Source organism: Serinus canaria, chromosome 4A, assembly GCF_022539315.1.
Source record: "Serinus canaria isolate serCan28SL12 chromosome 4A, serCan2020, whole genome shotgun sequence".
Lineage (NCBI taxonomy): Eukaryota > Metazoa > Chordata > Aves > Passeriformes > Fringillidae > Serinus > Serinus canaria.
In genome coordinates this window covers 148,062-175,766 of record NC_066318.1, presented here as the reverse complement: position 1 = coordinate 175,766, position 27,705 = coordinate 148,062, and the positions used below count along the sequence as shown (strand labels likewise).

The 27,705-nt window shown below is 37.1% G+C and overlaps 1 protein-coding gene across 3 annotated transcripts; it reads right to left on the bottom strand.

Annotated features, from left to right (window-relative positions):
* Window positions 1–27,531, bottom strand: LOC103816462 (transmembrane 9 superfamily member 2-like). 3 transcript variants are annotated; one of them, XM_009090448.4, is made up of 17 exons: window positions 27,306–27,531; window positions 26,864–26,931; window positions 25,478–25,571; window positions 23,778–23,905; window positions 23,424–23,553; window positions 22,348–22,475; window positions 21,169–21,280; window positions 18,977–19,056; window positions 17,972–18,080; window positions 14,667–14,799; window positions 13,571–13,690; window positions 13,336–13,393; window positions 10,294–10,453; window positions 9,486–9,637; window positions 8,398–8,509; window positions 7,820–7,991; window positions 1–638 (listed from the first exon to the last, which is right to left on the bottom strand). In XM_009090448.4, exons 1-17 carry the CDS (start codon window positions 27,420–27,422, stop codon window positions 571–573), a joined length of 1,941 nt encoding a protein of 646 aa, XP_009088696.1. In that variant the 5' UTR covers window positions 27,423–27,531; the 3' UTR covers window positions 1–570. The 3 variants fall into 3 exon arrangements, with proteins under 3 accessions (XP_009088696.1, XP_050830316.1, XP_050830317.1); XM_050974359.1 differs by lacking the exon at window positions 27,306–27,531 and adding an exon at window positions 26,161–26,392; XM_050974360.1 differs by lacking the exon at window positions 27,306–27,531 and adding an exon at window positions 26,161–26,347 and having other exon boundaries at window positions 26,864–26,911.
* Window positions 27,532–27,705: the final 174 nt, after the last annotated feature.

Here is a 27,705-nt window from a genome sequence, read left to right as displayed (position 1 = left end):
TGGAGTTGTGCAGTTTTATTTGAACAAAAACCAGTGTCGATATTTTTAATAAAGTCTACATTACACTACATGCATGTACATTTGTAAGAAGATAATCTAGCTGTAAAGAAGGTGCAGGATAATATGTACAATCATAGCTTAGTTTAAAAAATTCACATTTTACATAGATTTACTTGACAGTCCTAGGCTTTCATGGTATATAAATGGTAACCAAAAGAGGTAACAAAAAACCCCAAACCCTAGTCACAAGGAAATTCAGCTGGAGGACTGCATAATGCACTCAATTTTTCAATAACTGTTTCACAGAATTCTTATTCATCCTAAATCAAATTTTGGATATAATTTTCGAACTATTATAATTAACATGTTCAATGAATATATTGATGTAAACATTTTTGTTTATATCAAAATGGCAATGGTGCCATTTTCTTCAATAAAAATCTGCATTTTATGTTGTGGTCTGGTCTTCCACTTTTACAAATCAGAATAATTACACAGTATGTTTCTCAATACATGGTAAAAATTATCAAACAGCAAGGAGGATATGTTCAAAAGACACTTTGAAGATTTTCAGTCCACCTTCACAACACTGTAAATCTTACTTACAAACCAGAAGCAGGCAAAAAATCCAATAGTCCCTGAAAATAGAAAGTAATAATGGTTAGTTTATCACCCAGTTTGCCCTGAGAGAGAAATGTAACATACTTCCCAGCAGGACAGAATATAACACTGTAATCCAGCTAACTACCCAGAAAAACACTTCTTAAATTTAACAACACACATTCATCCTCAAGCTAGGTTATTGATTAGGTCAAAGATGACTTTTAGGGTCGAGGCCACTTTATGTACATTTAAGCCACCAATGACCATGTTGCCACCACTATGAGCAGGGACACAAGCACCAATTCAGAAACTGACTTTTATAAACACGCCAAGCCAGCCCCTGCCTGATTTTTTTAGGTCTACAATACTTCACTGCCACCCATGAATTATGACACATAACTAGGCCGTGAAAAATTTCACCTGTCCCAGTTTTATATTCATGGTGCTCTATTTATATTTGAGAATAGAAATTTCTTCTTCTGTGTGTCCTGTTACTTCCTTTTGGCAAAGAAATGCTCTGAGTGCTACAGCAGCTGGAAGCAAGCAGCAAGTGAAAGCAGCAGTGACAAATCAAAACACTAAATGAGATTAATATATAATAATTTTCTATTTTTAAACTGATGAACAAATTTGCGGTTTTCACCAACAGTCACTATTACTGGGCAACTGCAAAGACACTGTCCATCACATTTTAAATTACTTTAAGAACTTCATATGCAAGGAGACAGAGTCCCAATTAATTTAGTCTTCAGCCTCTAAAGGAAGCAATGCACTACTCGTCACACTTTTACCTAGTTGTAAACTGCCACAGAGATGCTAACCCTTAACAGACAAAAAAAAGGAAAGATGATCTCAATTGCACTGAGTTCCCTCTCAAAAACACAGCTACATGCCAGCCCCAGGACAGCCCTTCCCAGCTCCACTGCAGGCACTCACAAGATCATGCACTCAGCTCCGTCCAGTTTTATATTATCCTTTTCTGTCTGTACAGCCCCCATTTAACATCAGCTCCAATCTCTTTCACTACTGTGACCGACTTAATAACTAGAAGATTCTTTATGAAGCATTCGGCTTTTTTACATGAGTTACATTTCTGTCTTTCAGACCACATCTACACATTTCCCAAGCAAGCAACCCATCTTGGGATGCTTATTATCTGTATGTCAATTCTTACATTCCTCATGCTACCATGTATATTTTCAGTTAAAGGCTTTTTGACAGACTATTACCACATGCCACAGATTACCCTTTCCTTCGAAGTTTGCAGTTGTTCTCTGAAACAGCAGGAGACAGCAGATTTATGGCTGTTGATAGGAGATGAGACAGCAACCACACAATGAATGTAATTCCTTTGTAGGCTTGACATCACTAAGTCTCTGCAGTTCATGGTCATATACCACTCCTTCCTACTGTGCCAGATATTCCAATACCAGCATTGTTACCCTAAACCTTACTCTCACAGTTTTGTTCTAATAATGGTTCTCAGTCTCTGCTTCCTGGTTGTTTTTATAAAATAGCCAACTCCAAGCTTTTTATGGCTTTGAAAGCAGTGTCCTCCAAAAGTTTAACAGATTAAATACCTTAAAAATTTATCTGCTGCTCTAGAACAAAAGTGTACTATCATAACAAAAATGTACAACTATCCCAAGAATGACAGCTACTGTAGCTTTCTGAGCATGCCACAACTTAATATGGGAGCACACTCTAAATCCACATATTTTCCTCTGATCCTTATTAGTCTGAATCTTTATAATACATCAGTTTTCTATAAAACATTGCCTCAGTCATAACAGAACTTGAAGACTTCACACTGTGAACAAGCATTTTATCTATAAACAGATTTTCATAAGTTTCAGTAACATTGATTTTAAACTCCCCCTCTTAAAAAAGTCTGTTTAGCAGATCAAAGACCAAGTACACCCTGCTCATTTTTCAAACTTTATCAAAATTTTTGCCAATGTACTGGAAGCTTTTTAAGTAGTAATGTTTGTCTGATACCAGATTTGAATCATAAATTCAGGAGAGAAAGGCAACACTCATCACCAAGACACAGACTTAGGTAATCAGAACCTTCTCTGGTGAGCAGAGATTCCTTCTGTTGCTACCTCTGCATCAATAATAGGGGCTAACCACCACTGTAATTTCTTCTTCCCTCCCATGAACAAATATTAACTCCATATGTGAATAGCTCTAAGGACTAGAAATATCAAAAACATAACATCAAATTAAAGACTCCATCATCTGTTAAAGGTACCTTTCCTAAAGAGCCACTTGATGCGCTAAGATCAGAACCATTTAAAGGTACTGCCACAAACTAGGTTGAAAACTGGTTTTCAACTAGGTTAGAAATCCAACTGCAGATTTAGGAGTGCAAATGAATCACACCAAATCAACTAGGGGTTTTAGTGCTCTTTTTTTTTTTTTTTAATAACATGGGCCAAATAGACTAGAAGCTTCTAAAGGCTCAGATCAGCAGAGTTGTGTTGACATTGCAACCAGTATTACTGGACAAAAATTAATATAAGGTAAGAGAACATTATTTATAAGGTTCTCCTGAACAGTAGCTTTACCTACATGATTGCTTATGTTAGAACAAAAAAAAAAAAAAAAATTTGCACAATTTTTGCCTCTATTTTTAAGAACATGAACCACAGCACAGCACCTGGTTCCACTGAAATTCAGTGTGTTTTCCCCCTCAGCCCTTGGGATGCTTGTGATTCCATGAACACTATAAGGCCCAAAAAAGGTAAAGCAGTAAAAATGTTTATTTCCTACACAGCAATAAATATCCCAGTCAAAGGGATCTGCAAATGACTAGCAACTGGGGAAAAAATATCTCTGAACTACTGTGGCTTATTTGAAAATTCTAGCCAGAATGTCTTCCACATTTTCTGCGTTTTAACCCATTTCACAAATTTGTCCCCTGTTCCAGATTTGAGCACTTCATACTGGATCTTTAGACTGGTGCTAACAAGTATCACAGGTTTTCAGATTATCCTTTTAACTAATTTGACTAAAGCCTATCTTGAAATTCAGATAACTGCACACTCTGTTTCCTACACCTGTACCTCTACCCAGCAGAATTGCTATTATTAGAGGCACTAGTTAAAATCCAACCTTGCCATATCACATCGCATAGCTTGAAATGTATTTTCTTGAAGAGCACAGGTAGCACTTCAATCTAGACAATTTTTCTAAGTTCATCTTGCACCAAAACGAAAATCAACCCTTATTAAAAGGGTTATTAAAGGCTTATTAAAATGAGCCTCTCATTAGAACAGGAGAAGTATTTAGGTAAGGTTTAGGTAAGACCATACCAGGATGTTGCTTTTATTTGTCTCTTTCAAAGCACATTCAAACTGAAACTATCAACAAGAAGCACACCTCTGCAGCTCAAGCTTTTCTGAAGACACTGATGAACACAACATGACAGAGAACAGATTCCTAAAGGTGTTTTTGGAAAAGCTGTTAAAAAAATTCTAACACTAAGTACTTAAAAAAAAAAAAACACTAAAAAACCACAACAACAAAAAGACCCAAACAAAGGAGCAAACAAACTAAAACCACAAACAAGTAAAATACCGCACTAGTTGCAAGAGTTGAGCCCATTATATTTATTTTCTGATTAGTCCAAACTCCTTCACATTTTAAGGTTTTTACATCTTTCACACGCACATCTCTATCAAATGATCCAGCACCAAGCCCAACACCAATTCCTCCAATGAGCCTTTATAATCTGTTTGTTTGGTTTAATCCAATATAACAAATTAGTTGGCTAGTGTTTACTTTACCCAATCCTAACCATTCACCAACTTAAACTGCATGAAAAAAACACCTGAATGGTCTGCATTGGAGAGCTCACTATTGTAGGATAGACCCTTATTTTTCCCCTAAGCAGGTGACCTGCATATTTTAAGATTTTACCTGACCATTCTAGGGAGGAAGAGGTAAAGGATCTTTTGCAGGAGCCATTTAAAACTCACAAATCCAGATATGAAGTTGACTCAAGACACTTCTTTAGCGAAGAAGCAAGATATGTCCAAAAATCCCTTTATACTTAGTGGGAAAACACTGACACCTTCACTGTTTTTTGATGATATTCTGCTGAATAGTCTGGTCCACAAAATATATACTACCACTTTCTGATACACAGAAACAAGATGCTATACACAAAGCCATCATCTAACTGAGTAAGGGATGGTTATTAGTAAACCAGGTTAAATTCAAAATTAAAAGCAAGGATTATTGCAAAAAATAATGTCTAAATACATTAGGCAGACTCTTCTTCTCTACTCATCTCCTCTAGCTTTATTGTTCAATGAAGAAAGAAGAATTCAAAGCACGAGCAGATTGTAAGAAAGCAAATAGAAAAGCACTCTGCACTTGGCTGATACTTCTCATGTACCTTAAAAGCTCTCTGTATCATACTGGTTTCAATCACCGCACAGTGGTGGGTGCTTCAGAATCCCAGATTCTAAACACAATCTACCCAGAAGATCAAAACTCAATTTTGAAAATGGCATTAATTCACAAGTGAAAATGATGTTCAAAACCAGAGGTCACTGTAAAGAAACATGCTTTGACTATGTTCAGGATTTTTTTGCCTCCACAAATAAAATACATGTAATAATGTAGCTACCCTCATCCAACGCTTGTTATTTCTTCAAAGATTAGCTGCACTTTGTACGTTAAAATCAAATTCTCTGGTTTGTGTGTGCGCACAATCAGATTTCACTGGTCAGATTATATTACTGTCAGTGTTGGTATACAAGCATTCAGTTCCTATTTACTTATTCATTATGATCCCTTTTGAAATGCCCTGGGTAACGCAATGTGCTGCCGTGGAGGAGGCATTAACACTGCCCCTTCTATTTCTGTCAATAGTTGCTGAGACCTAGTAGGCAAGAATAGAGAAAACAAAAATACCTAGACCTAACTTGAGTGGAACAGATCAAGGCCCCATTTTTGGAAGGCTATTAATGCAAGCCATGTGTAACATTACATTAGCAAACTTCTTCACCTCCAGAAACTGTGAAGGACTGAACCCTTATTTTCTAAAACAATGCCTGTTAAGGAATATTTTACAAAACAAAGCAAAGTTACGTGTCTACTGTTTGTGCCATTTGTCTAGAACAGCTTACACTTCAGGCACAAAATCTACCACCTAACTAAATATGAAAAAGAAAGTTATCACAGCATTTTACATTAGCAAGGATTTATTCTGCACTCCATGCATCTGTTGTACCCATTAGCCTTCTAGTGACTAGATGTTCTATTAAATGAACAAAAAAAAAAAAAAAAAAAAGGAGGGCCATGTAGTAGCTTTCCTCATGAGCTACAAAAACAGCATAGGGAGCACCGTTGTGGGTTTTTTTCAAAAGAAAAAGACGACACTGCAAAAATAACTGCAGCACAGTTTATTATTGTACTTCAGGGGCCTCACTGGCCTTCATATCAAAAACTTCAGGATGAGCATAACTGAAGCTTTGAATACCATTTTGGCAGCTGCCATGACAATTTCAATTATTTTATGAAAGGGACATTTATAAAATATGCAAATTGATAGAATTTAAAGAGATGTTGAAATTGGCAGGATAGCAACTAACCTATGTAAAACTCAGACACACATTAACATATTGCTTTAGCATAAAAATAATTAAAACATTTTAGACTATCATTTTTGGGGTTTTTAAAAGACAGATAGATATTACAGAAGACATCTGAAGCTTGTCTGTTTCACCACAATTTAAGCAAAGGTTTAACTGGAAATATGCAAACTTCCAAGTTTGCCTTCTAATAATTAAAACCAGAAAAATTAAATCCTTCTTGTTTTATTCCCCTGCTTCTTTTTAGAACTTTTATTGTCCTTCTTAGAAGAGACACATTTCTAAAGAACAAAAATCAGCAATAAGTGACAGCTACTCTTATTTAATATCATTTTTACAGCATAACTGCTTTCCTCAAACACGTACAGGAATTTTCTTCAGGTTTTTATGAAGAGTGGTTTTTTTGCCTTGTGTCAACCAGTACTAGAAAAATTAAATACATAAGGATGAAAGAGGTCCTTACACTGACAAACTTGAAGTCCGACATTAAGACTTACCTATTTCAGCCACTCTTTTTCAACTGCATTCAACTAAAAGATGCATTTCACAAAGTGAACACAAAGTAATCACAGCAGCTTTCAACAAACAGGCAGAAGAAGTTAAAAAGTAACAATATAAACTACCATGCCATCCACAGAGAAATCCTCTATTACAAATCTTCGGAGTGACTGTCATGGCTGTTTTTATCAACAGCCCATCATATGTGAACAAGCATTTTCTCTAGTTCTGTCATTGCAGCATTTCATGAAGCCAAGCAGTGACACCTAAAAGATCTGACTTCATGTGTTAAATCTACATATACAAAAATCTACATATACAACAGCAGCAGTGTGATGAACACCAAGATAAAACACTCATGGCTATTTTTCAAGGCCAGTATCCTTCGAAGAGCTTCTTATTTCACTAACACATGGTATATTTGGCACAGATTTCTCATCAAATCAGCCTCAAAATTATTGTTTCAGTCAAGTGGCTATGAACATTAAAATAATCCTCTGGAAGATACTTTGTTTGAATGAGTTACACCAGAAAAGTTGGACAACTAACACTGGAGAGCCATATTTCAAATCGTTTCCTCCAGTTAAGGTACATTTCTATCATTTTGAAGTGGTTTAACGAGCAAGTAAGACAACTGTAACAGTACTAAAACTATCTTGTCAACATTCACTTCTTCCCCAGCATCAGCCTCCTTCACTTGCTGATAGTGAAAGCTGAAAATGTCTTTTATCCTCCATAAGCAGAGTGAAATTATCTTTAACTACAGAACTTGTAGAACCAATTATGAAATCCAGAATCAAGTTAATACTTGATATTACATAAAATTATAATACTCAATAAAATGAACAAATATGGGCCTTTGAAAATATAATGGCTTGATATTCAACAAAGGAAAATTAATTCTACCATAAATAAATGTAATTTCAAGTTAGGAAGAAAATGTTAAAAAAAAAAATCTTACTGTGCTGTTTGTGTCACAAACCATGTAAGTAATACAGCCTAAAGAATCATAAATTGTACTTAATATTTCATGTCATCTAAATTTCACCTAATGTTTCTCATTTTAAAACCAGAGCCCTCAATATTAATTTTAGTTTAAACATTGTACTTACCTGTGAAAAGGAAAAAAATCAAGACCATGATCATTGTGTAACCAAAGTATAAAATGGTGCTGGCAGTTCCTGTTATCTGGAGTTTGGAGAAGAAGTAATGGACTGCATAGATAAAGAGATAAACTGCTGTAAAGCTGCTGGTCAAGAACGACCTCCACCACCAGTGATAGTCCTGAAAGAAACAATAAACCGCTTGCTAAGAATCATCATGTAGGAAATGGAATATAGATAAGATGATGAAAAATTAACATTGTCTTATGAACTCATTAAATTCTGTAAAATTTAGCTCAGAAAAAATCCAACACAGCATGTAGATATTTTTTTAAAGTCAGCTGTATTGCTTCCACTACGAAGATAAAACTAAGATCAAAGCTCTTTGGTTTTGCTTATCTGTTGCCAGCAGATATTTTGAAGCAAAAGGCACATTTTAGAAGAGTGGCTAAGACAGGCATGCCAAGGCTGAAAATGCAATCACAGTTCATAGTGTCCAGCACTTCACAGAGTATGTAAATACCTCACCTGTACTTCTAACATCTTCCAGCTACAAGTCATATCTACATCAGAACTGCAACTTTTACCTCTGCACACAGGTGGAAGTAGCACAGCAAAACTGTAGCCTCTGAACATGTAATTAGAAGAATTATAAAAACTAGGAACAGGAATCCAAACATATAATACATCTGATGAGACCTAAAATTAAAAACATAAAAACACAAGTCTCATTTCTGGTTAAAGTTCTGAGTTAATTCACAGTGTCACATTACCGGATTCAATTTTATTGAGTGAAGGTGACAAGTACTGCAGTACAGGATTTGACAGAGGGAGTATTACATATTCCCTCCATGCTTCCCTTTCATAGGATAAAGAATGAGAAAATTTAAGAATTTGCTAACTTCAGCTGCGAAAGTCCACAAAATACCTGTTTGTCAGCTGATTATATTTTTCAGCACAGTTACATTACACATTTTTTGAGGACTGATATAAAAAGTCAATCTAATGTATTTGCATTTAAGAACTGCTTTAGAAAATTGTTCTGTAAGATCTCTCAACCTATACAGATGACACCATAAAAACCTGGCACCTTCAGGATAATACTTCCCACTGAACAACAATGTATTAGACATTTCACATTTACATTGTGAAAGTAATGAAAGATTGCACTGGTTTAATTTTTCATGCACTGCTTGATTAGGTTTTACAAGATTTAGGAGTAGAGTGGATTGTTCATGGGGAGTGAAGCCTTTGTTTTGCAGAACATGGAATCCCAAGATCTTGACCTGATTCTGATCTACACAGTTGAAACTGCTAGCTCACAATCGTTTCATAAATCATAATATAGTTACACAATGGATTAGGCTCTACCTAATGACAACAGCATGCAACCACATCTATGATGTGGTTGCATGCTGTTATACAGAGCCAGATGTAAAAGATAAAACAAGGCAATAGGACTCTCATATAATACTTTGAAGTTCTCCTTAAGAAGAATTAGGTTGGTAAATTCTAAGCACAGTAATAAAGAGTCCTGAAATTCCATAAAATCTGCAAAATTATCCAGAACTTTCAAAATTGGTTTATTCCTTATGTTATGTGATTCGGGATGTTCAAACTCACCGTGTGTATTATCAAATCTGTACAAATAGAGGGGAAAAAAAGTGATACTCACCAAATGCTATTTAGAATGAAAAAAAGTTGAATAAAAATACAGCCAAAAGGCAAGATACCACCCATGATGATGCCAGGCAATGGCTTTGTGAAAAATGACTGCTCTGGGATTTGCCGAGGAATCTGGTTTGTACGCACTGGATGTTCAATAGGCTGCAGAAAAAAAAATAATTAAAAGATGAATTATTACATCATAAAGAAGATTACTTTTCCCTAGTATTACCATATAAAGATTTGGTAAACATAACTATATTTTCATTCATAAGCCATCACAAGTTATCAAACAAAAAACCCTACAAACTTGATATCCATGACTAGGAAAAAGTACATGTGCTTTAGACATTTTAACTATGGGCCAGTAATCAAAGTAGAATGCAAAGAAAATAAATCTGTTCAGTCCATAACCAAAAACAAAATAAAATTTAAAAACTCCAATAACATCACCTTTTTCTTAGCTGTCTGGCATTACTCCAAACGAGTGAAGTACAAAACGGAAGCCTCTCTGAAGCACTACTTCAAAACTCAGCAATACTACCAGCAATACTACTACTATTGCTGAAGCACAAAAAGCAAGTAAGAGCTCCAAGAACATAATTAAAACCTGATTCTAGTGAACAGACAGAAAAAAAACAGTTTGGTATGACATTATAAATACATACTCTGTTTCAACATCAAGACAGTAAAATGTCGTTTTACAATCATGGGATCACAGATGTTTCAATCTAACCAGATACTGTCTAGAACTCTTGCTTCAATGGCTCGATTACAGAGGACAGGTGTATTCCAAATCTGTATTCAAAGGGCCCTACCTTCTCTTTGAAGCCAAAATAGGCACCAACAAAGGTTAGTGGGACTGAAATTCCAAACCACATAGCAAGGATAGCAACTAAAGTGCCAAATGGGATGGCAGCTGAGGAGCCTTTCACCCACAGAATGAGATTCATAATGAAGAAATCAGCAAAGACAATCCTGAAAAATAAAATCAGAAAATGCATTAAAATGTTCAAGAAAGAATGAATATCACGTAGTATTACAAAATGTAAATTAGTTAAAATAAATGTAGCTTATTTCAATTTTCCAATTTCCCAACAGTCCTAGTTTCTTTCCGCACTGCTGCAGGTAAAGTAAAAATACCTGCACCATCCAATGCTTGTAATGTAGGTACCTATGGTAAAGCCATTATTTAAACAGAGACTCTGTACATAACACCAAAATGTAACAGAAACAAAACACTGAAAAATTCTAAACAAAGAATGGAAAAATACAGAATAAATGCAAAAACTTCTTATCTGGACCTTGTTTCCTATTAAAACCATAAATATTTTCTTTATGTCCCTTATATATAGTAAAGTCCTTCTGAATAAATACAGTGATAGCAAAATCTCCTATTTAGGAAGCCCCATGGACTCTAATGTGCTGCTGCAGTTTGTGTCACAAGGGGAAGGAGGGATTAAAGAGGGCTCTGCTCTACAACAGAAATATTTGTATAAGCATGGAGTTACACAAACTAAATAGCCTGTGCTTCTAGAGAATTTAAATAAAGATTTTAAATAAATTTGTCTCCAGACCTGCTTTTCACTCCCACGTTAAACATATCTGCCTCATTTTCTAAACATCCTGGACAAAAAGTAGAAACAACTCAGCTATGAGAATCAAGGTGCTGCTGAATCAAGGTGAGACGAATATTTCAAATATCCCATTCTAAAAAAAAAGCAGAATCTTCATTCTACAAAGGAACTCCATATAAAACAAGCTTGTGCTAATTGCCATTATTTCTGGATTCAAATATACACCACAGAAAATTCAGCCTCAGAAAGGGTCCTATAAAGTGCACCACTGTCTGGGTTTTGTTAAAAAAGTGTTCCTGAGACAAAATTTAAGCTGCCCTGAAGTGAACACGCACCCCGTATTTAATTTAAAAAGGAACGAGGAAGGATTAGAGCAATAGACAGACTCCTTTTTTTCCTAGGAGAGGCCTGACTTGCCAAAACTGCTTGGGGGAACAGACTTGTTCAATAAGCACACCCAAGCGACCCCTGGTGTAAGCATCTTGTTGAACAAAATATAAAAGTCAAATCCATTTTAGAAGTCTTTCTAATCTTTATCATCTACCAAGGCTTTATCATCTACCAAGGCTCATAACAGATCTCACTTACCCCCTCCACAATTATAAAAAATACTGCAAATATGAACTCCCCTTAGTCTACTGAGATTAAAAAGGCCTTGGGCTGTTTATGATATTATGCAAATTCACTGAACTAGCACAGTGTAATCAGGGCATCATAATCATGTTCATATTCTGTCAGCCTTAGTCATTTTACTTCCTCTGTGAAACTCAATTTATTTGGGAGTTTAACTGACAAGCACAGTTTTCTTTCCACTGATATATATTTTTTTCTCTCTCCTGATAACATCTAAATGACAGCAAGGAGACTGAAGCACATTCTGTTAAGAAGTAAGATTTCTCATGGAAATACTAGACTAGGTTGTTATCAAGTACATTACCTTTAATTTGATTAAATTCTGCTTTACTTGAACCAAGTCATATTTTATTCATTCTGAGGTTTTTCAGGGGAAGAAATACCTTAAGAAACTTATATTATTTTCTTCCACTTTTGCCAAAAATATTTGCCAAGGGATGACTTCATGTACTCAAAGTTGCAACCAAGACACATGAAAGACTTGCAGAAGAAATCAATTTCTGTTCCCTCTCCCCATTAATTCTCAAAAAACGTCATAAGAGATATGAGAAAACAAAAGGTCGAAGCGCTATTGCCTTTCCCAAGCAGGACAGTATTGCCCAATACACACTACAGCCACATCCCAAACTGGACACCACCTACATTTATATAAGATTATAAATATATATTATAATATTGGCTTTTTGCAAATATTAAAATGGATTCTCTATGTGCAGTGCTAAAGTAACTTTGCTGTAAAGACATCATTTTTATTTCTGTTGTTAATTAAGCTTAGACATAGTAGTGAAATAGCTGATATAGGTATGCTTGTGTTAAAATGCCTGCTTGGATGGGATAACATCCAATGCACACAGGATGAGGACACCTGTACAGATCTGCCAACTATCAGCACTCACCATCTGAAGTCAGAGTGGACCAAGGCCCAAAGTGGAAGTGATAAAAAGAAGGAGTCAAAACCACAGCCAAGAAACGCACATGCTCTAAAAAAGGAGGACCCAAGGAAGGGCCATGTAGAATAGTTCCTGGACCATGTAAACTAGTTTGGGGAAAAGTTTACCATGCATAATTGTTTATGAATATGTAACAAGCTGATGCAATAGAATTGTTATATAAAGGGTGTTTTCCAAAATACCAGGTGTGCTCTTGGCTGAGTGCCAAGACACACCCAGCCATAACATCTTTGCTTTATTGTCTTTGTCTCCTATTGTCATGTATTAAACTTTCTAAATTTTTACAGGAGAGTGAACCGTGTTTTTCACATGTAAGAAGATTACAACCAGAATTACCCGATATTGCAGTACCAAACTGGAATTACCCCAGCACTGTGCCCAATGTTCTGGTGCAGTGATTCCCAAAGGCTGTTACACAACCTTGCAAGAGAATTGCCCCATTCCTCCTATCCCCACACCTGACAACAAAACAAGAAGCCAATAAGCTGTGTTCTAGCTGCACCAGGCTCCAGCTCCTCAGAATTCACTTTTCTTTATAGTCACAGATAGGCAATGCACAAAAGGAACAGCAGCTTGGGAGTACCATAAACAAAATCACACAGACAAGCATCGTAACAATTGGCTTTTCCCCAACTCCTTCCCACTTATGTTTCTTTTATACTTAAGAATAAAAGAAAGAATAAGGGGAAACAATACTAACCCAGGGCAGAGCAGAGCTGTAAGCAAGACATTGGTCTTCCACTTCTCACCTCTGAATGCTTAGGAGAAAAAGTAAAAACAATTTCAAGGTCAAGACTTTTTCCAACTGTTTTGCAGAATGGCAGCAAGAAGCAGATACATTGTCTGAGACACCAACTCCAATTGGAGGTATATATTCAGCCCAGCAATTCTGAATTTAACACTTTGTTTCACATTAAATAAATGCATGTACTTACTCTTGTACATTCTAGCAGACACATAACCAGCTGGAGTTCCCAGTAAGACCCACAATACAACTGCACAGGTCATCAGAGCACCACGGTTTGCAGGAGAAAGGAAACCAAGGCAAGCTAGGACTAAAGAAACAAGAAGATTTAGGTATTTGTGGACACATGTCAAAATATCCATGTAACAGATCACTGTGAAGGTTTATTCCTTTCACTACCACATATTTAAATGAAGGCTGAGTGCCTAAGCTCTTGTACAACCTCATCACATGAACATACCCCTAATGGCACTGTTTCATTCAAAAGCATTATTTTCACCTCATCTCTCGAGTAGAAAACTTCTCATAGCCAAAACGCTGAAAAATAAAATGCTACAATCCATAAAAGCATTTTCTCTTGCCACCAATTTCTTTCTATACTACCAAACTGATTGCACAGGAAACTATCATTGCTAAGCAAGATACAGAGATCAACACTGATAGACAAGCCTATCAAGAAAATTCTAGTAACCTTAAAGCATCATTCAATAAATAGAAAAAAGCAGCTCTCCTATCTGAGTTAAACCTGGAGAACAAAATTTGAAAGATTCTTCTTTTGTACTGCTATCATTCTACTTTCTAATTCTACTGTACAGTAAAAAAAGGAATGCTCATAAACTTAACAGATAACCAGTAATAAAATACCACCTTGTTACAAAAGGTCACAAAATCTCCTGCATATACAGCTATTTATGGGAGGCTATCATTATCTCAACATTGTGTTGGTACTACTTCACCAGCGTGCACTCTTGCTCATATTTCTGTATGGCTGCGGTCTCATGTCAAACATATTGGACAGAAAGGGTTCCCAGAAAAAAGAAACTTGTAAGAAGAAAGTTTGATTTCTGAATTCATGAAGAATCAGCATTAGCCCAAATATCACAAAGTTTTCAATGGCAATGCTTACAACAGCCTTACTAAAGCTAATTACTGTTATGAAATTACCTTAATATTTTACACTACTAAAAGAAGAACTTTATTCCCAAAAGAAGGCTTCTATATAATAATATTGCATCTTTTTTACTACTATTACACTACATACACATCACCTTAATGAAGTTACTTACATAAAGTAATAAACGTCATAATGAAAATTTGGGTTCCTTGGCCCAAAAAGACAGACAGTAACATTCCCTTCCTGGGAGGTCTAAACACATCTCCATGAACCAGCTTCCAGCCAAATTCCTCTTGGGCATCTTCCTGTATAAAATCAACAATGTCTTTAGCAGCAATACATAATGCAGTAGTGAATTAACACAAACAAGATGCAAAATACATATTTAAATTTTGATTAGCTTCCAGTTAAGATCCAAAGCCAGACTAATTGCATCTGATTCATCACTCATTGATTTTATAACCCCCTAATGGTTCAGTGAAAAAGGCAAGATTTGTCAAGAAAATTCTCATCTCCTAAAGCAAGGAAAAGAAAATGTAATTAGTCAAACCATAGAACATCTTTCTAAATTTAAACTAAAACAAAGCATTCCATTTAGTTTTAACTTCAATCTAGTTTATGCATTTATTTCTTTCTGTTTTGATTTCAAAGTCCACTGCTCTCAGTGACTGGAAAAGAACGAAACTGTCTCTGTACTCCAGAAGGAAGTTTGCACCCTGGAATCATGAGGGACAAGTACAAACACTCTGGCCCACTGCCGGAGGCGAATGGATGAAAGGATGGAATGGGGAGGGGGACGCCTCAGTCCACTGGCTCTAAGGAACCACTGCTGAAGAACAAAACTTTTCAATAAAGTAACTCAAAACAAACACCTCCCCTGACAAAAAGCAACCAAACAACAAAACTAACACACACAACCACAGATAATCAACCCCACAAGAAGACCCTCTACTCCTCATAAAGTTAAAGCTATAGGTTCTATTCAGTGTGATAGTGAGTTCAGTTCAAAGGTCTGCTTATCAGTAGCATTAAAGCTTGCCAAAAAACAGGGTAAGAAAGAAAGAAGACCACAGTAGTGAATGACATAGAGCACCTTAAACTGCAACAGATGATGTAATTTTTCTTTTTCTGGAAGACTGTCTTTGCTTTCCCCACACTGATACCTCTGCTTGCTAGAAATGACTTTCAGAAGGCTGATATATTAATGCAAAAATTGAAAACTATTAAACACATGATAACACTGATTAAAATACAAAACCACACCCCATACCTGATAGAAAATGATACCAGATATCCAGGTATAATTCCAACACATCAGTGTTCTTCCAGTAAAGAAAGATTTGTTTGGTCAAAGAAGCATAAATACAAAACTTCCTGAAAGTCTGAACTTGAACTAATTGTGATAATAACGAGAAAACTGTTGAGGTAAGACAGAAGAAAGGCTTTTCCCAGGTAGTTGTAAGTAAGGAAGGAAAGAGTTGCAAAGGTTACTACATGAAGCAAATTTATTTCCAAAACGGTAAACACTAAGCAGGAATAAATGCTTAGTACTTCACTACCTGACAGAACACAGAAAATGTTTACAGATTTGAAATGACTTGTACAGAACCCTTGTCAACAACTCATCTGGGAAATGCACTCAAAAGACACCTTCTGGTTCTAATGTGAACTTTAAAACAAAAAGCTGCATGGTAATTATCTTCATTTAAGAAATAAAGGGAAACCAAGTCTGGCAGATTGAGACCCTTGATTTATCCTGTATAAGCCTATGCTCCACAGTTTGTCTCAAAGCTTTGTTTTTAATTAACTTATTACTGGCTAATTAGCTGTGAGTCAGTATTTTTTAGACTTCTGTTCAAAAAATTCAGCAGTATTTCATACTGCTAACCTTACAACATAATGATAAGAACTATACAACTAAACCAAGTAGTAAGCTATATTTTAGAGTTTCAAAAAATATTAGAGCAAAATTACTCTAAAATTTTCAAAGGTGAAGTAATCCTCATATCCTCATCTTACCCATTAATTTAGCTTAGTGCTCAAAACATTCTAACAAAGATTTAAGTCCCCTACATTCAAGCAGACATTATCAAAGAGATTTTAGGGGGGAAAAAAAAAAAAAAAAGCGCGCTTTACCTCTCACCAGTGAAAACATACTGACATGAGTTCTCTTCAGTTCAGGAATCCTCCTCTCTTAGTCATAAGACCCTAAAAGTAATCTAATGATTTCTGAACACTTCATTAATGAATGTCTCACTAAAGAAGCCACATCACACTAAAAGCCAGCCAGCATCAGCTGAAACATTAAATGCACATTCTAAGACCACAGTCACTGGCTGGTGCATTGATCTCTTGAAGTACAATCACCAGCATCCCCTAAATGTGAGATACTACTTTGCTTCCCTGCATATTCTTCAGCTGACGTCCTCTTTTGCACAATTATTTCACACCTTTTTAAATAAGCTCCTTCAGCTGCAACAGAGCTGTAAGTCTCTCACACCTGGCAAGAAAATAAAAAACTGTGGCTTTCTGAAAGTCACACCTGATGTTACTCAAAAAATCTAATCAAGCTTCTACAAGTCTTGCTCTTTATCACATTAAGAATGATCAACTAATAAAGACAACACAGTATAAAATATTGAACAAAATTTAATTGAGAGATCAAATAGAAGCCTCACAAAAACTATCAGTTAAAAGATGTGAGAAAAATCATTCCACTTTAAATCACTGTCTGGATTTACATTAACAAAAGATAGTCAATATTAAAACCACAAAGAAGAACAGGAGTATTTTCACACAGAATTCACAGTCAATATGAAACATCTTTGTGCATTTTGAAGTATTTCTTTAACCAGATGGAGAGCAACAAAAGTGAAAATTCAAACCTTTGTTGCATCTGACACTACTTCTCATCTTTGAGGTGCAGATACCACTTTTACCAATGAGAAAAAGGCTGAGTAAAAATTACCCTTGGTCTACTGGTCAAGTCTTTCCAACTCACGATCAGCTATATTCTCTTCCACTATAGAAACCTGCAGCTTTCCCATTTTAAGGAGTACATATCTCAAAAGAACTCACAACAGGTTCAGTCGGATGGCAATTTAAACAAACTAGACTCAGTTTAACACAGTGATTACCACGGGAATTGTATTTTCAAATAAAATAAAATATCACTTATGCACATACCAAGTAGCTCTAACACAGCTAGAGGTCGGAAGTTGTGTTGCACACGAACTGCAACATTATGATCTCCTAACTAAACAAAGTGATTCCACCACAGTTTCCAGCCACAGGTAACATCAATTTGTATCAGCCTGTGTTAATCAGATTATCTCCAATAATTTTTAACCCCCAGAGATATTAGCATGTATCAAACTCATCATAATTATACATCTCTCTAGACTGTACTCAAAACTAAGAGACACATCACTACGGTCAGAAAAATGTGCTCATGTAAAAGCAGTTAATTTTACTCACAGAAGAGTCAATCTGGTTGTATCTTGCAATATCTTTATGCAGAGTCCTCAGAATGATCATAGCCACCATGCCAGATAAGAACAGAACAATTACGAGGGAATTCATTATACTGCAGATAAAGAAAACATCAAACTTTGATTCCAGTTATTCAGGTTTCAGGAGATGTACCAGTTCATACTACATGTACAGCTCAGATCTGAGGAAATTCTTCAGACCTTTCAGAATTTTCCCATCCAGAGATGATAAAGGTACCTAACTTAAAAGTCTGTGACTTCTTAGGAGACAGAGTGAGGAAAACAGTATTTCATGATACCTTGCTAATTCTGAATACAGTTACACATTGCTTTTCTTTATTTTCCTCCTTATATAGCTAAGAAGTAATTTCCCTGGTGAAACAGCTACAGTTCTTAAAGGAGACTGTCAAGGAGGTTTAATATCTATCAACCAATGAAATTGATTTTGTGCCATTTAATATTTTGTAAAGAACAATTTATTTGGATTAGCCTTTTCAAGATTTACATTGCAAAACATTAATACTTCAACACAAATTATATACTTACTTAGTATAATTCCCATGCTCTGGGGGGAAATAAAATAAGCAAGAGCTTTTCACATACATCTTTTACTCATAAAAAAAGACCTTTTTACTGTAAGCAGCTGCTGAGTACAAAACACGCATTATATATATGTACCCTTCTCTTGGCAGTCAAAGCCAGACAGTAACAGAAAGAACACTGCAGAGCTGCAATGACTCAAAACTTCTCCAGAATGGAGATGATAAAGTAAAAAAATGCAAGCTGTTTTCCTTTTGGATACTGTTGATGTATTCGTTTCACAAAATGCAGTAACAATTGCTCCCAAGAGATGAAAACTTAATTCATGTATGAAAGCAAAAAGTTTTCTTGACTGAAAACCTACAGACATTGTTCTATCTCCCTAGAAGTACAACTAAGAAATCTTTGTGATCCCCTGCAAGATTACTCACTGAATAAATGCAAATCTTACCTAAACCACTGGATGTTTGTATGCGGCATGGACTCCAAAATGTAGTCCCACCTGGAAGCCCACTTAATATTATTCTTTTCCTAAGGAAATGAAATAGTAATTAATAGAAGCAAGCACAAGTTCGCTGCAGTCTCCAAGAGGAGATAAGCATACCATATCTCTTCCCAAACCTTCCAGTCAGCATTCGCTTCTAAGCTTGGTATCAACCCTGGATGTAAGACCTCTCTCTTGCATTAATTCATCTCTAGAGACTAAAGAGTATATCTCCTATCCACATCTTCTACCTTTAAATTAGGCTTCACTAAGCCTCATCTTTCCATGATTTGAGATGTAGCTGCCTGCAGATCCCAACTGCTGAAAAACAATTATGCCATCAGTACAAGATTTTCCCAGCATAGCATACTAATCTTGAAATTTCAACTGTCAAACATACTCCAGAGAAAAATTCCAGGGGAAACTAGAACTATGTTTTTCTAATCACTTTTAATGGATTTAGCACAGGCTTCTATGCTCTCTGCCATAGTGTTGGCTGATACAGACTATTTTACACTCTGATTCCTGGCACACAACTTTCATTTCCAGATATTCCTGTGATGGACCTTCCTGTCTACAACTGAGGACTCTCTGACCCACAAGCCTTGTCTTCCCCATTTATTTATTTTCATTTGTTCTCTTTGGATGTACACATATGTTGTACTGTTACCAGATTCTATCCCCTGACTGGCAAGAAGTTCTGCTGAATTTACTCACAAGGTGCTAAGTTTGTACAGCTAAGTACCAAACCACTCTCATACTTACATTTTTGTACACTTGTACTAAACATTAGAGCCATGATGATGGATACTTTTCACACAGTGCTAAATACCTTGCCCATGTCAGTTAATTAAAGCAGACACCATTACTTTCTCATCAGAAGTCAGCTGCCATATTTAAAAGGACCAAAAAACAGTTATACATTTATGCTTTATATAGTCAGGCTTACTTAAACTGATGCTTTCCTATTTAAAAACACTTCTCACTGATAAACACTCCACTTTCAAGTTATTTTGAAACTACTAATAAAAAGTAAAACACACAAGGTATTATTTCAAACCAGGGCTTATGGATGACAGACAGTATAAGCAGTTTTGAAGTGCCACCTGCTGGAAGTATCCAAACGCACTGGATGTGAGCCTTACCTGCTCCCCATCAGGGAGAAGGAGTGTGGGTACCCAAACACCTCACCCATTGCGTGAGTAACCAGACAAAGTTCACACTGAAGTTCTGAATAACAATTTACCTCAAGATTTAAACACGAATGTTAATGAAAGAAGGCTCATTCATGTAGGAAAATCAGAGTAGAAAGAGGTTTGGGTGTCTCAAGGGAAAAGTAACAGGCTACCAAGCCTTGCACCTCAAGGTCACTGGTTCAAATCAAATTCAGTTTGGCAGGATGAAAGCTGTTGCCATATCACGGCTGCTTTACTGTCTGTACAAATTAAGCTTGTGGTCTCAAGCCAAACCCTCTAAGACTGGTGTCTTACATTAGAAAAACAACCACAATTTCAGGACAGACTGGAACAGAGGTACCAAGATTTGAAGTACCTTGAATCAAATTATAGTTACACCCACAGGAGGCTCACTTTCCATGCTGGGGTAAAGACCCATTTGCCAGAAAGCAACTTCCTCCTAACTCATTACAGGCTGAATAAAGCATTAGTGTATTAGTAAACATTACAGTATTAATTGTAAAAAATAAATTATCACCTACTCAAGAAAAAGCCAGTGAACAAAATTAAAACCACCCAAAATGAGACAAACCCGGCAACTTATGAGATAAAACTTTACAGTAAACATTTAACAAAGAGGATGTCCCCAAAATATAAACTGTTCTTTAACATAAGACTCTCAACAGCCTGACTGAAATCTGAAAGCAGAGTTTACCTCAAAGAAGACAACTCTTCCAGTTATTCAATCTGCTAATTTTCTAATAAAACAGAGAGGGGAAAAAAGGCCTTCATTTATATTTTCATAGTGTCACTTAAGTTACAGGAAGAAAAAACCTGTTAAGATTTTCAGAAAAATACTTCACAAGACCATCGTTACAGAATTTACACTGATGTAATCCACTTACGGTTATAGAAAGTTATCCACTCGCTCTGATTGCGTTCTTTTGTAGAATTACATATTCATGTAACAGATTTAATACTTACTTCAAATGTCACAGAGTAGGTGTAAACCAAATTGAGTTTATTGGTGAATTCTCCAGGAATCTCCATAGGTGGGCCTTCACAGCTTAAGTTGTTCTCATCTGTATGCTTGTAGCTAATGGGGAAAAGAAATTAAATAAAATTTTTGAAAACTTAAATTTTCTTTTAAAAAAATTAGCATCGTGCTCCAACCACAAATACTCCCCATCAGGAGAGCTTCAAGGTTGAAGCAAAGCACCTGGTCAGAGAATGACAAAATTAAGGTTATGTGCAACCTAACTGCCCCCTCGTGGTCTGCACTGCCAGGGAAAAGGGAAATTCTCATTTTTCAGCCATTCAGGATGCTACTGATAAAGCATTTATGAAAAAATGAATAAGACTGGTAGAATCTTCCTGGCACTCATGGAAGGAATAAACTTGCATAGCAATTATAATTCACTAAAAAAAAACCACTCTACCTTCGCAAGAGAAAAACCAAGTACAATCAAATCATGTTGTATCAAGCAGATCCGTATGACTTCGGAAACTGTAGTAGTGTAATTTATTAACTTAGTTAACCTCTATAGAAAAGAGAGAAAAGTTTAGCTATAAAAAAAAAAATCTTCTTTGAAATTTTATAACTGGGCTGCAATTTTCAAATATAGATAAATAAGAACTGTGTATGAACAGACTGACCAGAGGCCAAAGTAGTTATAGCAGTGTTAACATGGTATTTCAACTGTACCTCTGTATACAAACTTACACAGGAAAAAGTACACCTGTACATTCAACCAAAGTACATTTGGGAGACAGGTAACAGATCTGACATGGGAAACTGTTACTCAGTGAAAGGATGTTTCTCAGTGTATCTGAAAACATGCACACCCAGATACAAATCAACCAAAACATGAAAAAGGCTCCATTGTTTGGGTCAGGTTCTAAAAGTCTGCATAAACAGCTTTTCTATCACAACACACTTCAGGAAACACTTTAAAAGCAAAGCTAAATTATATTTACAGTTGTGGAACTGTCCTTGTAAACAGCTCCAGACATGAACCAGCACACTGAAAGCTTTACCAGAAGTCAGAATAACAAGTTCCTCAGAATTTATCAACTCAAATAACATCTCTAAGGAAGTGTTCTCTCTGGAACTGCTGTTAGGACTCCAGAGTACCAGAACCTGATGCTTTAATGCACATTTACCTCTGTGGTCTCAGTCTTGCCATCACCAGTCTTGCACCAGGCCAGTTTTCATCCTTCCCGCTGTGGTACATGATTGTTATGTCAACATGGTTGAAGAGGTAGAAAGTGTTCTTCTTGTTAAACTCTGACTACAAAACATGATCAGGAGACTGAGCAACTTCTCCAACAGGAGAGGGCGCAAGAAGTCAAGAACTTTAACATGAGACTGGTGTTGCATGAAGGAGCAACAAAGGCAAACACTTCAACATTAATATACCTGTATAAAAGATCACCTTCAACAGTCTGGGGAGCCTGAGGAGTAACTGAGTTGGAGGATCACTGTAGACAGAGTAAACTGAATGTGCATGATAAATGCAACACTTCAAAGAAGCATCACACCCGCTGCATACAAATGAACTGACTGCACCACACGCAAGCAGCAGGTCAACTGGTAGAGCAGAGTCATGGAAAGCTCTCTCCTCACCAAGAGGAGTGCTGTCCCTCACCCAGGAGGGATAAAACTATCACTGTTATCTGTAATTGGACTAGTTCACCATGGAACTCCCAGGATGACTGACATTTCCAACTATCAACACAATTTTCTCTGTCACAGCTGTGTTTGTAATCCTTCAGCCACCTGGGAAAACCCTGACACATTTAACTTGTAAACTGTGCTAGACATGACTTTTGCAACTAGAACACTCATTTCTAAGACTTCACTAGAAAGCCTCTATCTGATACTGATAAAAGAACATCTTGCACATGAACATGACATAGAAAAAAAATGAACAGGTACTAGAATGGATACACATGAAACTTCAGAATAAAACCTCAATTTTTTTAAGGCTTTTAAACACCCACACCATTTTTTTATAGCTTTATAGAACATATATTAGTCGAAGACCTGTAAGAACACTATTTGGAAAACTATCAGTGAATCACTGCACACACTAGCAGCACTCAGCTCTATCAGTGCCCACAGTCTGAACATTAAGCATGTTTACAAACACATCTGTTCTTTCTCAGGAAAAGAAAGCTTGAAAGTAAAGCCACAAATGAAACCACCCTATACTAACGAAGAAAGTTCCACCACTTACATTTATAACACAAGCATCTTTAACTCTACCATCTGGAGTAACAAAACATCCTATTGGAAATCCTGGATTACAGTATTTTTGTCCATCTTCCACATCATAACACCACGTTACAGGCATGTTATCGATAATCCTAGACAGAAATCATCAAAGAACACATCCTCAGAAAAAGGTGCACCTCACTTCACAGTGACATTTCACATTCATGTAATGCACACACTTTTCAATAGTGCCTACAAGATGCACAGTAGAGAGACAAATATCACACAAAAGGAAGAGAGCAACCACTTAAAACATAGGTAACAAATGTCCAAAAGCAGAAAATAAACCCAACGTCAAGCATAGGTCTTGGCTTACCAGTGATGCTGATAATTCAATTGCATTCCTTTCTTCAAAAAAGCCAGTTTGCTTTTATCAGCACTGTTTCCTGGGTCATATGATCTTGTACAAACCTTCTTGCAAGTTTCTTGCTTTTTGAAAGTGAACTGTTAAAAAAAGCATACAAAAAAAGTCACTTCAATTTGCTTGAAAGATCTTTGAACATTATGGGTTTTTTTAAGGTAAAGTAGGGAGGGGTTTTTTTTAGCTACTTTAGCTCCTTACTGTAAGTTTCTGAAGATTAAACCATGAGGACTGAAATTTGAAAAATAGTAGAAAAGGTATTGCTGTTTATTTTACCAGTTTGTTTTATTTTGATAATTTCATCATGGGCTAAAACAGACTTTCACTACAGCATTCTTGAATGTGTCATGTTAACTTTAGCTGGTTTTCTCCATGATAACCAAGTAAGATAAGGCTGCCAAAAGCACAAGCCAAAAGCTTCAAGCACAGACATCAGCTAACACAAACACCTTCAAATTTGTATCTCCAACTTCTAACCTGGTTAGTATTTACCTGTTAGTGATCTTAAAGCATGACTGAAAATTCTAATATTATCAAGGCCCAAATGCTAACCAGGAACAGCACTTCCTAATTACTGTTGTGTACAGCCATTTCAAACAGCTGTTATAACACTTAATCTATTCAATATGTACCAGTCCAAATGACCCATCATGCTACATATTTAAAAGCTTCTTGCAACCACTAGTCATAAGATTTAAAACTACATTAGCTCAGACAATCAAGGAGATTTCTAAGAGCAGTTCATATAAGGGAGAGGGCATCACCTACTTAACAGACTAATGAAAAGATGTGATCAGGTCCCTTAAGACCGAGCAGCAGCAGACTCAGAAACTGCTGCCTCTTTTTCTCACAGGGATTTGGATTATCTAGCAACCATCATACACACATAGCACAGTCTTCAGCTTCACTGGCAAATCCAAGTCTGGAAACTGTATTTGAACACCATACATCTCTCAAACACCAAGAGCCACTGTTTGACCACAGCTCCTCCTCCACTGCTAATAACTGTCCCAAGCTAACGGCACAGCTTTTTGGACATGCTACATTTGGTCATTGCTAATGCAGGGCGTGATAGAGAAAAATACCACATACCCAATCCACAAAATATTTCCATACATTTATTTTACAGAAGGTTCCAAGTGATAGGCATCAACACTGAAAAATCTGGTTTCTGACAGCAGATGATAAGTATGTACAAGCAGAGAAAAGCTCCAAGAGAGCCATAACCTAATTTTCCCTTCCCACTCTGGAAGTTGCCAGATAATACAACCAAGGATATGAAACAGTTCCTGAACTATCACTTTATAGACTCCAATGTTACATTTAATAAACCAATTATTTCACATCATCTAACAAACCTTACATCCAGCAATTAAATAACTACCTAAGAGATAAGTTTCTGGACTTCTCTACCACAAAGCAACCGGCAAGATCACTAGCTCAGTTTCCTAACTGTAATTAACCAACCTAAGATGCCTTTGGGTTGGGAGGAGTTTTATTGGGTTTTATTACACGAACTCCATAGTGGCTATATTAAAAAATACAAACAAAAATAATCACCCAGTCATCAAACCTTCAGCTATGTCTATGGATTACAGCCATCAGAACAATGGCTATCAAATTTAAACAGGATCAACTTCAAGGGATAAAATAACCTTATATGGTGACGATGCTATTCTCTCCCCAAACAGCACTTGTCCAAGATTTTCTGATGGTCTTTTCTCTTCCTTATCTTGACAGAAGTCAAAACTGGAAAAAAGTAACAAAGGTTCCCTTTTACTTTTAATTGACATATAACTGTAAATACCAGCCTAAAACAAATTCTTAAATTGTATCCTTAGTAGTTTTCATGATTTTTTAAACAGTTTAGCCACCAGTAGTTAAAAATCTGAGACCCTTTGCAAAGAAAGCTGGTATCTATTTTAATATCAATTTCAACCAATACACATTCCAGCATATCTTTAACAAAATGCACAATGATTACTTCACCCACCCTTTTGAAATGATAATTTAAACAAACAATAGAATGTTTCCTTTTCTGGGGAAAAAAAGACACTGTGCTACAGACTTTTCATTTCTCCTGCAAAAAGTTTCTGAAAAACTGCACTCCTTTCTTAAAGGAATATTTCCAAATAGCATTTAACATGAAACACATTTCAAAGAAGGAAAGTGCTTTTAGTCTTACAGTGCCACACACCCAAACAGCATTCACCAATTCTTTTCAGCTACATACAGCCCAAAAGTGCTGAATACAGGAGAATGTAACCATTCTGGCTTTTCATTAAACATAGCTAGCAGCATGTTATGTTAAAAAACACCAACATAACAACAAACAAACCCATACTTATCTTTGGTACATAAGTACTTTTCCTCAATCCATGGTCCTAAATTCACCGGCTTCCATAAAGTTTAATGGAAATAGAGACGGGGGATTTCTCAGTCTTTGGTCTTACTTCTACTGCTGCACTGCCCAGAGAAAGAACTGAAACACCTCCAAGTTTTCTTTTCTGTGCCCAACAGCAAAACTGCAAATCATATTGTTTATCATTCCTTTGTAGGCCTATAAATACCTGCAAAAGCAGGTAGAAGTTTTCATATAAAAGAATCCAAATTAAACAAAACCAAAACCCAAAAACCAAGAATTAGCTACAGAGTTTTGGCAAAAAAAAAAAAGGAAAGTTAACAGTGACTGGTCTCCGAGTTTCTTTCAATTATCAGGGGAAAAAAAGGAACTCAAAGCATCTTACGTCCTAGATTTGCCTAGCAGAAAGAACTTTCAAGTATGTCAGCCAATACTAAATCTTGGACTCAGCTCAACAAAATGCACCCATAAGAAACCCTAAAGCCTTTTTTTAAACAATAACTTAGGACGGTCAGGTGGCACAGGTGTGGCCTTCATCCTTCCCACCTTCTTGTACTTCATTCCTGCCACTGAGCACTAGATTCACTCTTCCATCCCTACAGCCAAAATACTGATACCCTTACAGTAACAGAAAAGCATACTTCCAAACACTTCTGGAAAACTATTCGGATATACTTACGCATCATATTCATATGGCAGAACTGATTCAACAGAGTCCAGCCGGTTCACGAAGAGTTCAATTAGTGACTGAAACAGGAAAGGAGGACAAAAAGCATGAAAATACGGACTTTCAGACACAAACGCGTGGCCGGTATGAAACGCGAGGCTAACTAGCAAAAGCTGCGACCCCATGGCGGAGTTACCCTTGGCTGCTCACAGGCCCTGGCCACGCCAGGAACAAGGAGCTAAGCGTCCTCCCAGCGCTGGCTGTGAAGTTCAGCGGGAAAAGGGAATACCAGCTAGGGGTGCCTGTCTTCCCGGAGCAGAGGCTGCAGCCCGCGGAAGGACACCCATGAGCAGCGGGATTGGGAATACCCCGCGGAGTCCCCTCGCCGCGGGAGCCCGGCGTGGGGCAGAGCGAGGGGACGGCCCACGCCGGGCCCGCCCGTGCGGGCTCTCACCTTGCAGCTCTCGGTCTGCTCGCTCTCCTCACAGAAGCTGACAGGCGCCAACCCGGGCAAGTAGAAGGCGGTGACGAGAGGCGCCACCAGCAAGAGTGCGGCAACCAGCAGCCTCATCTTGCAGCCTGGATGGGCAAAGGCACCATGAGGCGCAGTTGCAGCCCTGATGGCCCCGGGCAGCGCCTTACGGAGGCGGCCCCAGCACAGTCGGAGGCGGGGGCAGCCGCGTCACGGCCGGGTCGGGGCCACAGCGGCTGCGCGGTGAAGGCGGAGAAGCGCCAGGCGCCATCTTAGGGGAGGGCACCCTGAAGAACAGGAGGCGACAGAACAAGGGGGAACGGCTGCCAGAGGGCGGGGTTAGATGGGATATAGGGGAAAAATCCCTTCCTGGGAGGCTTGG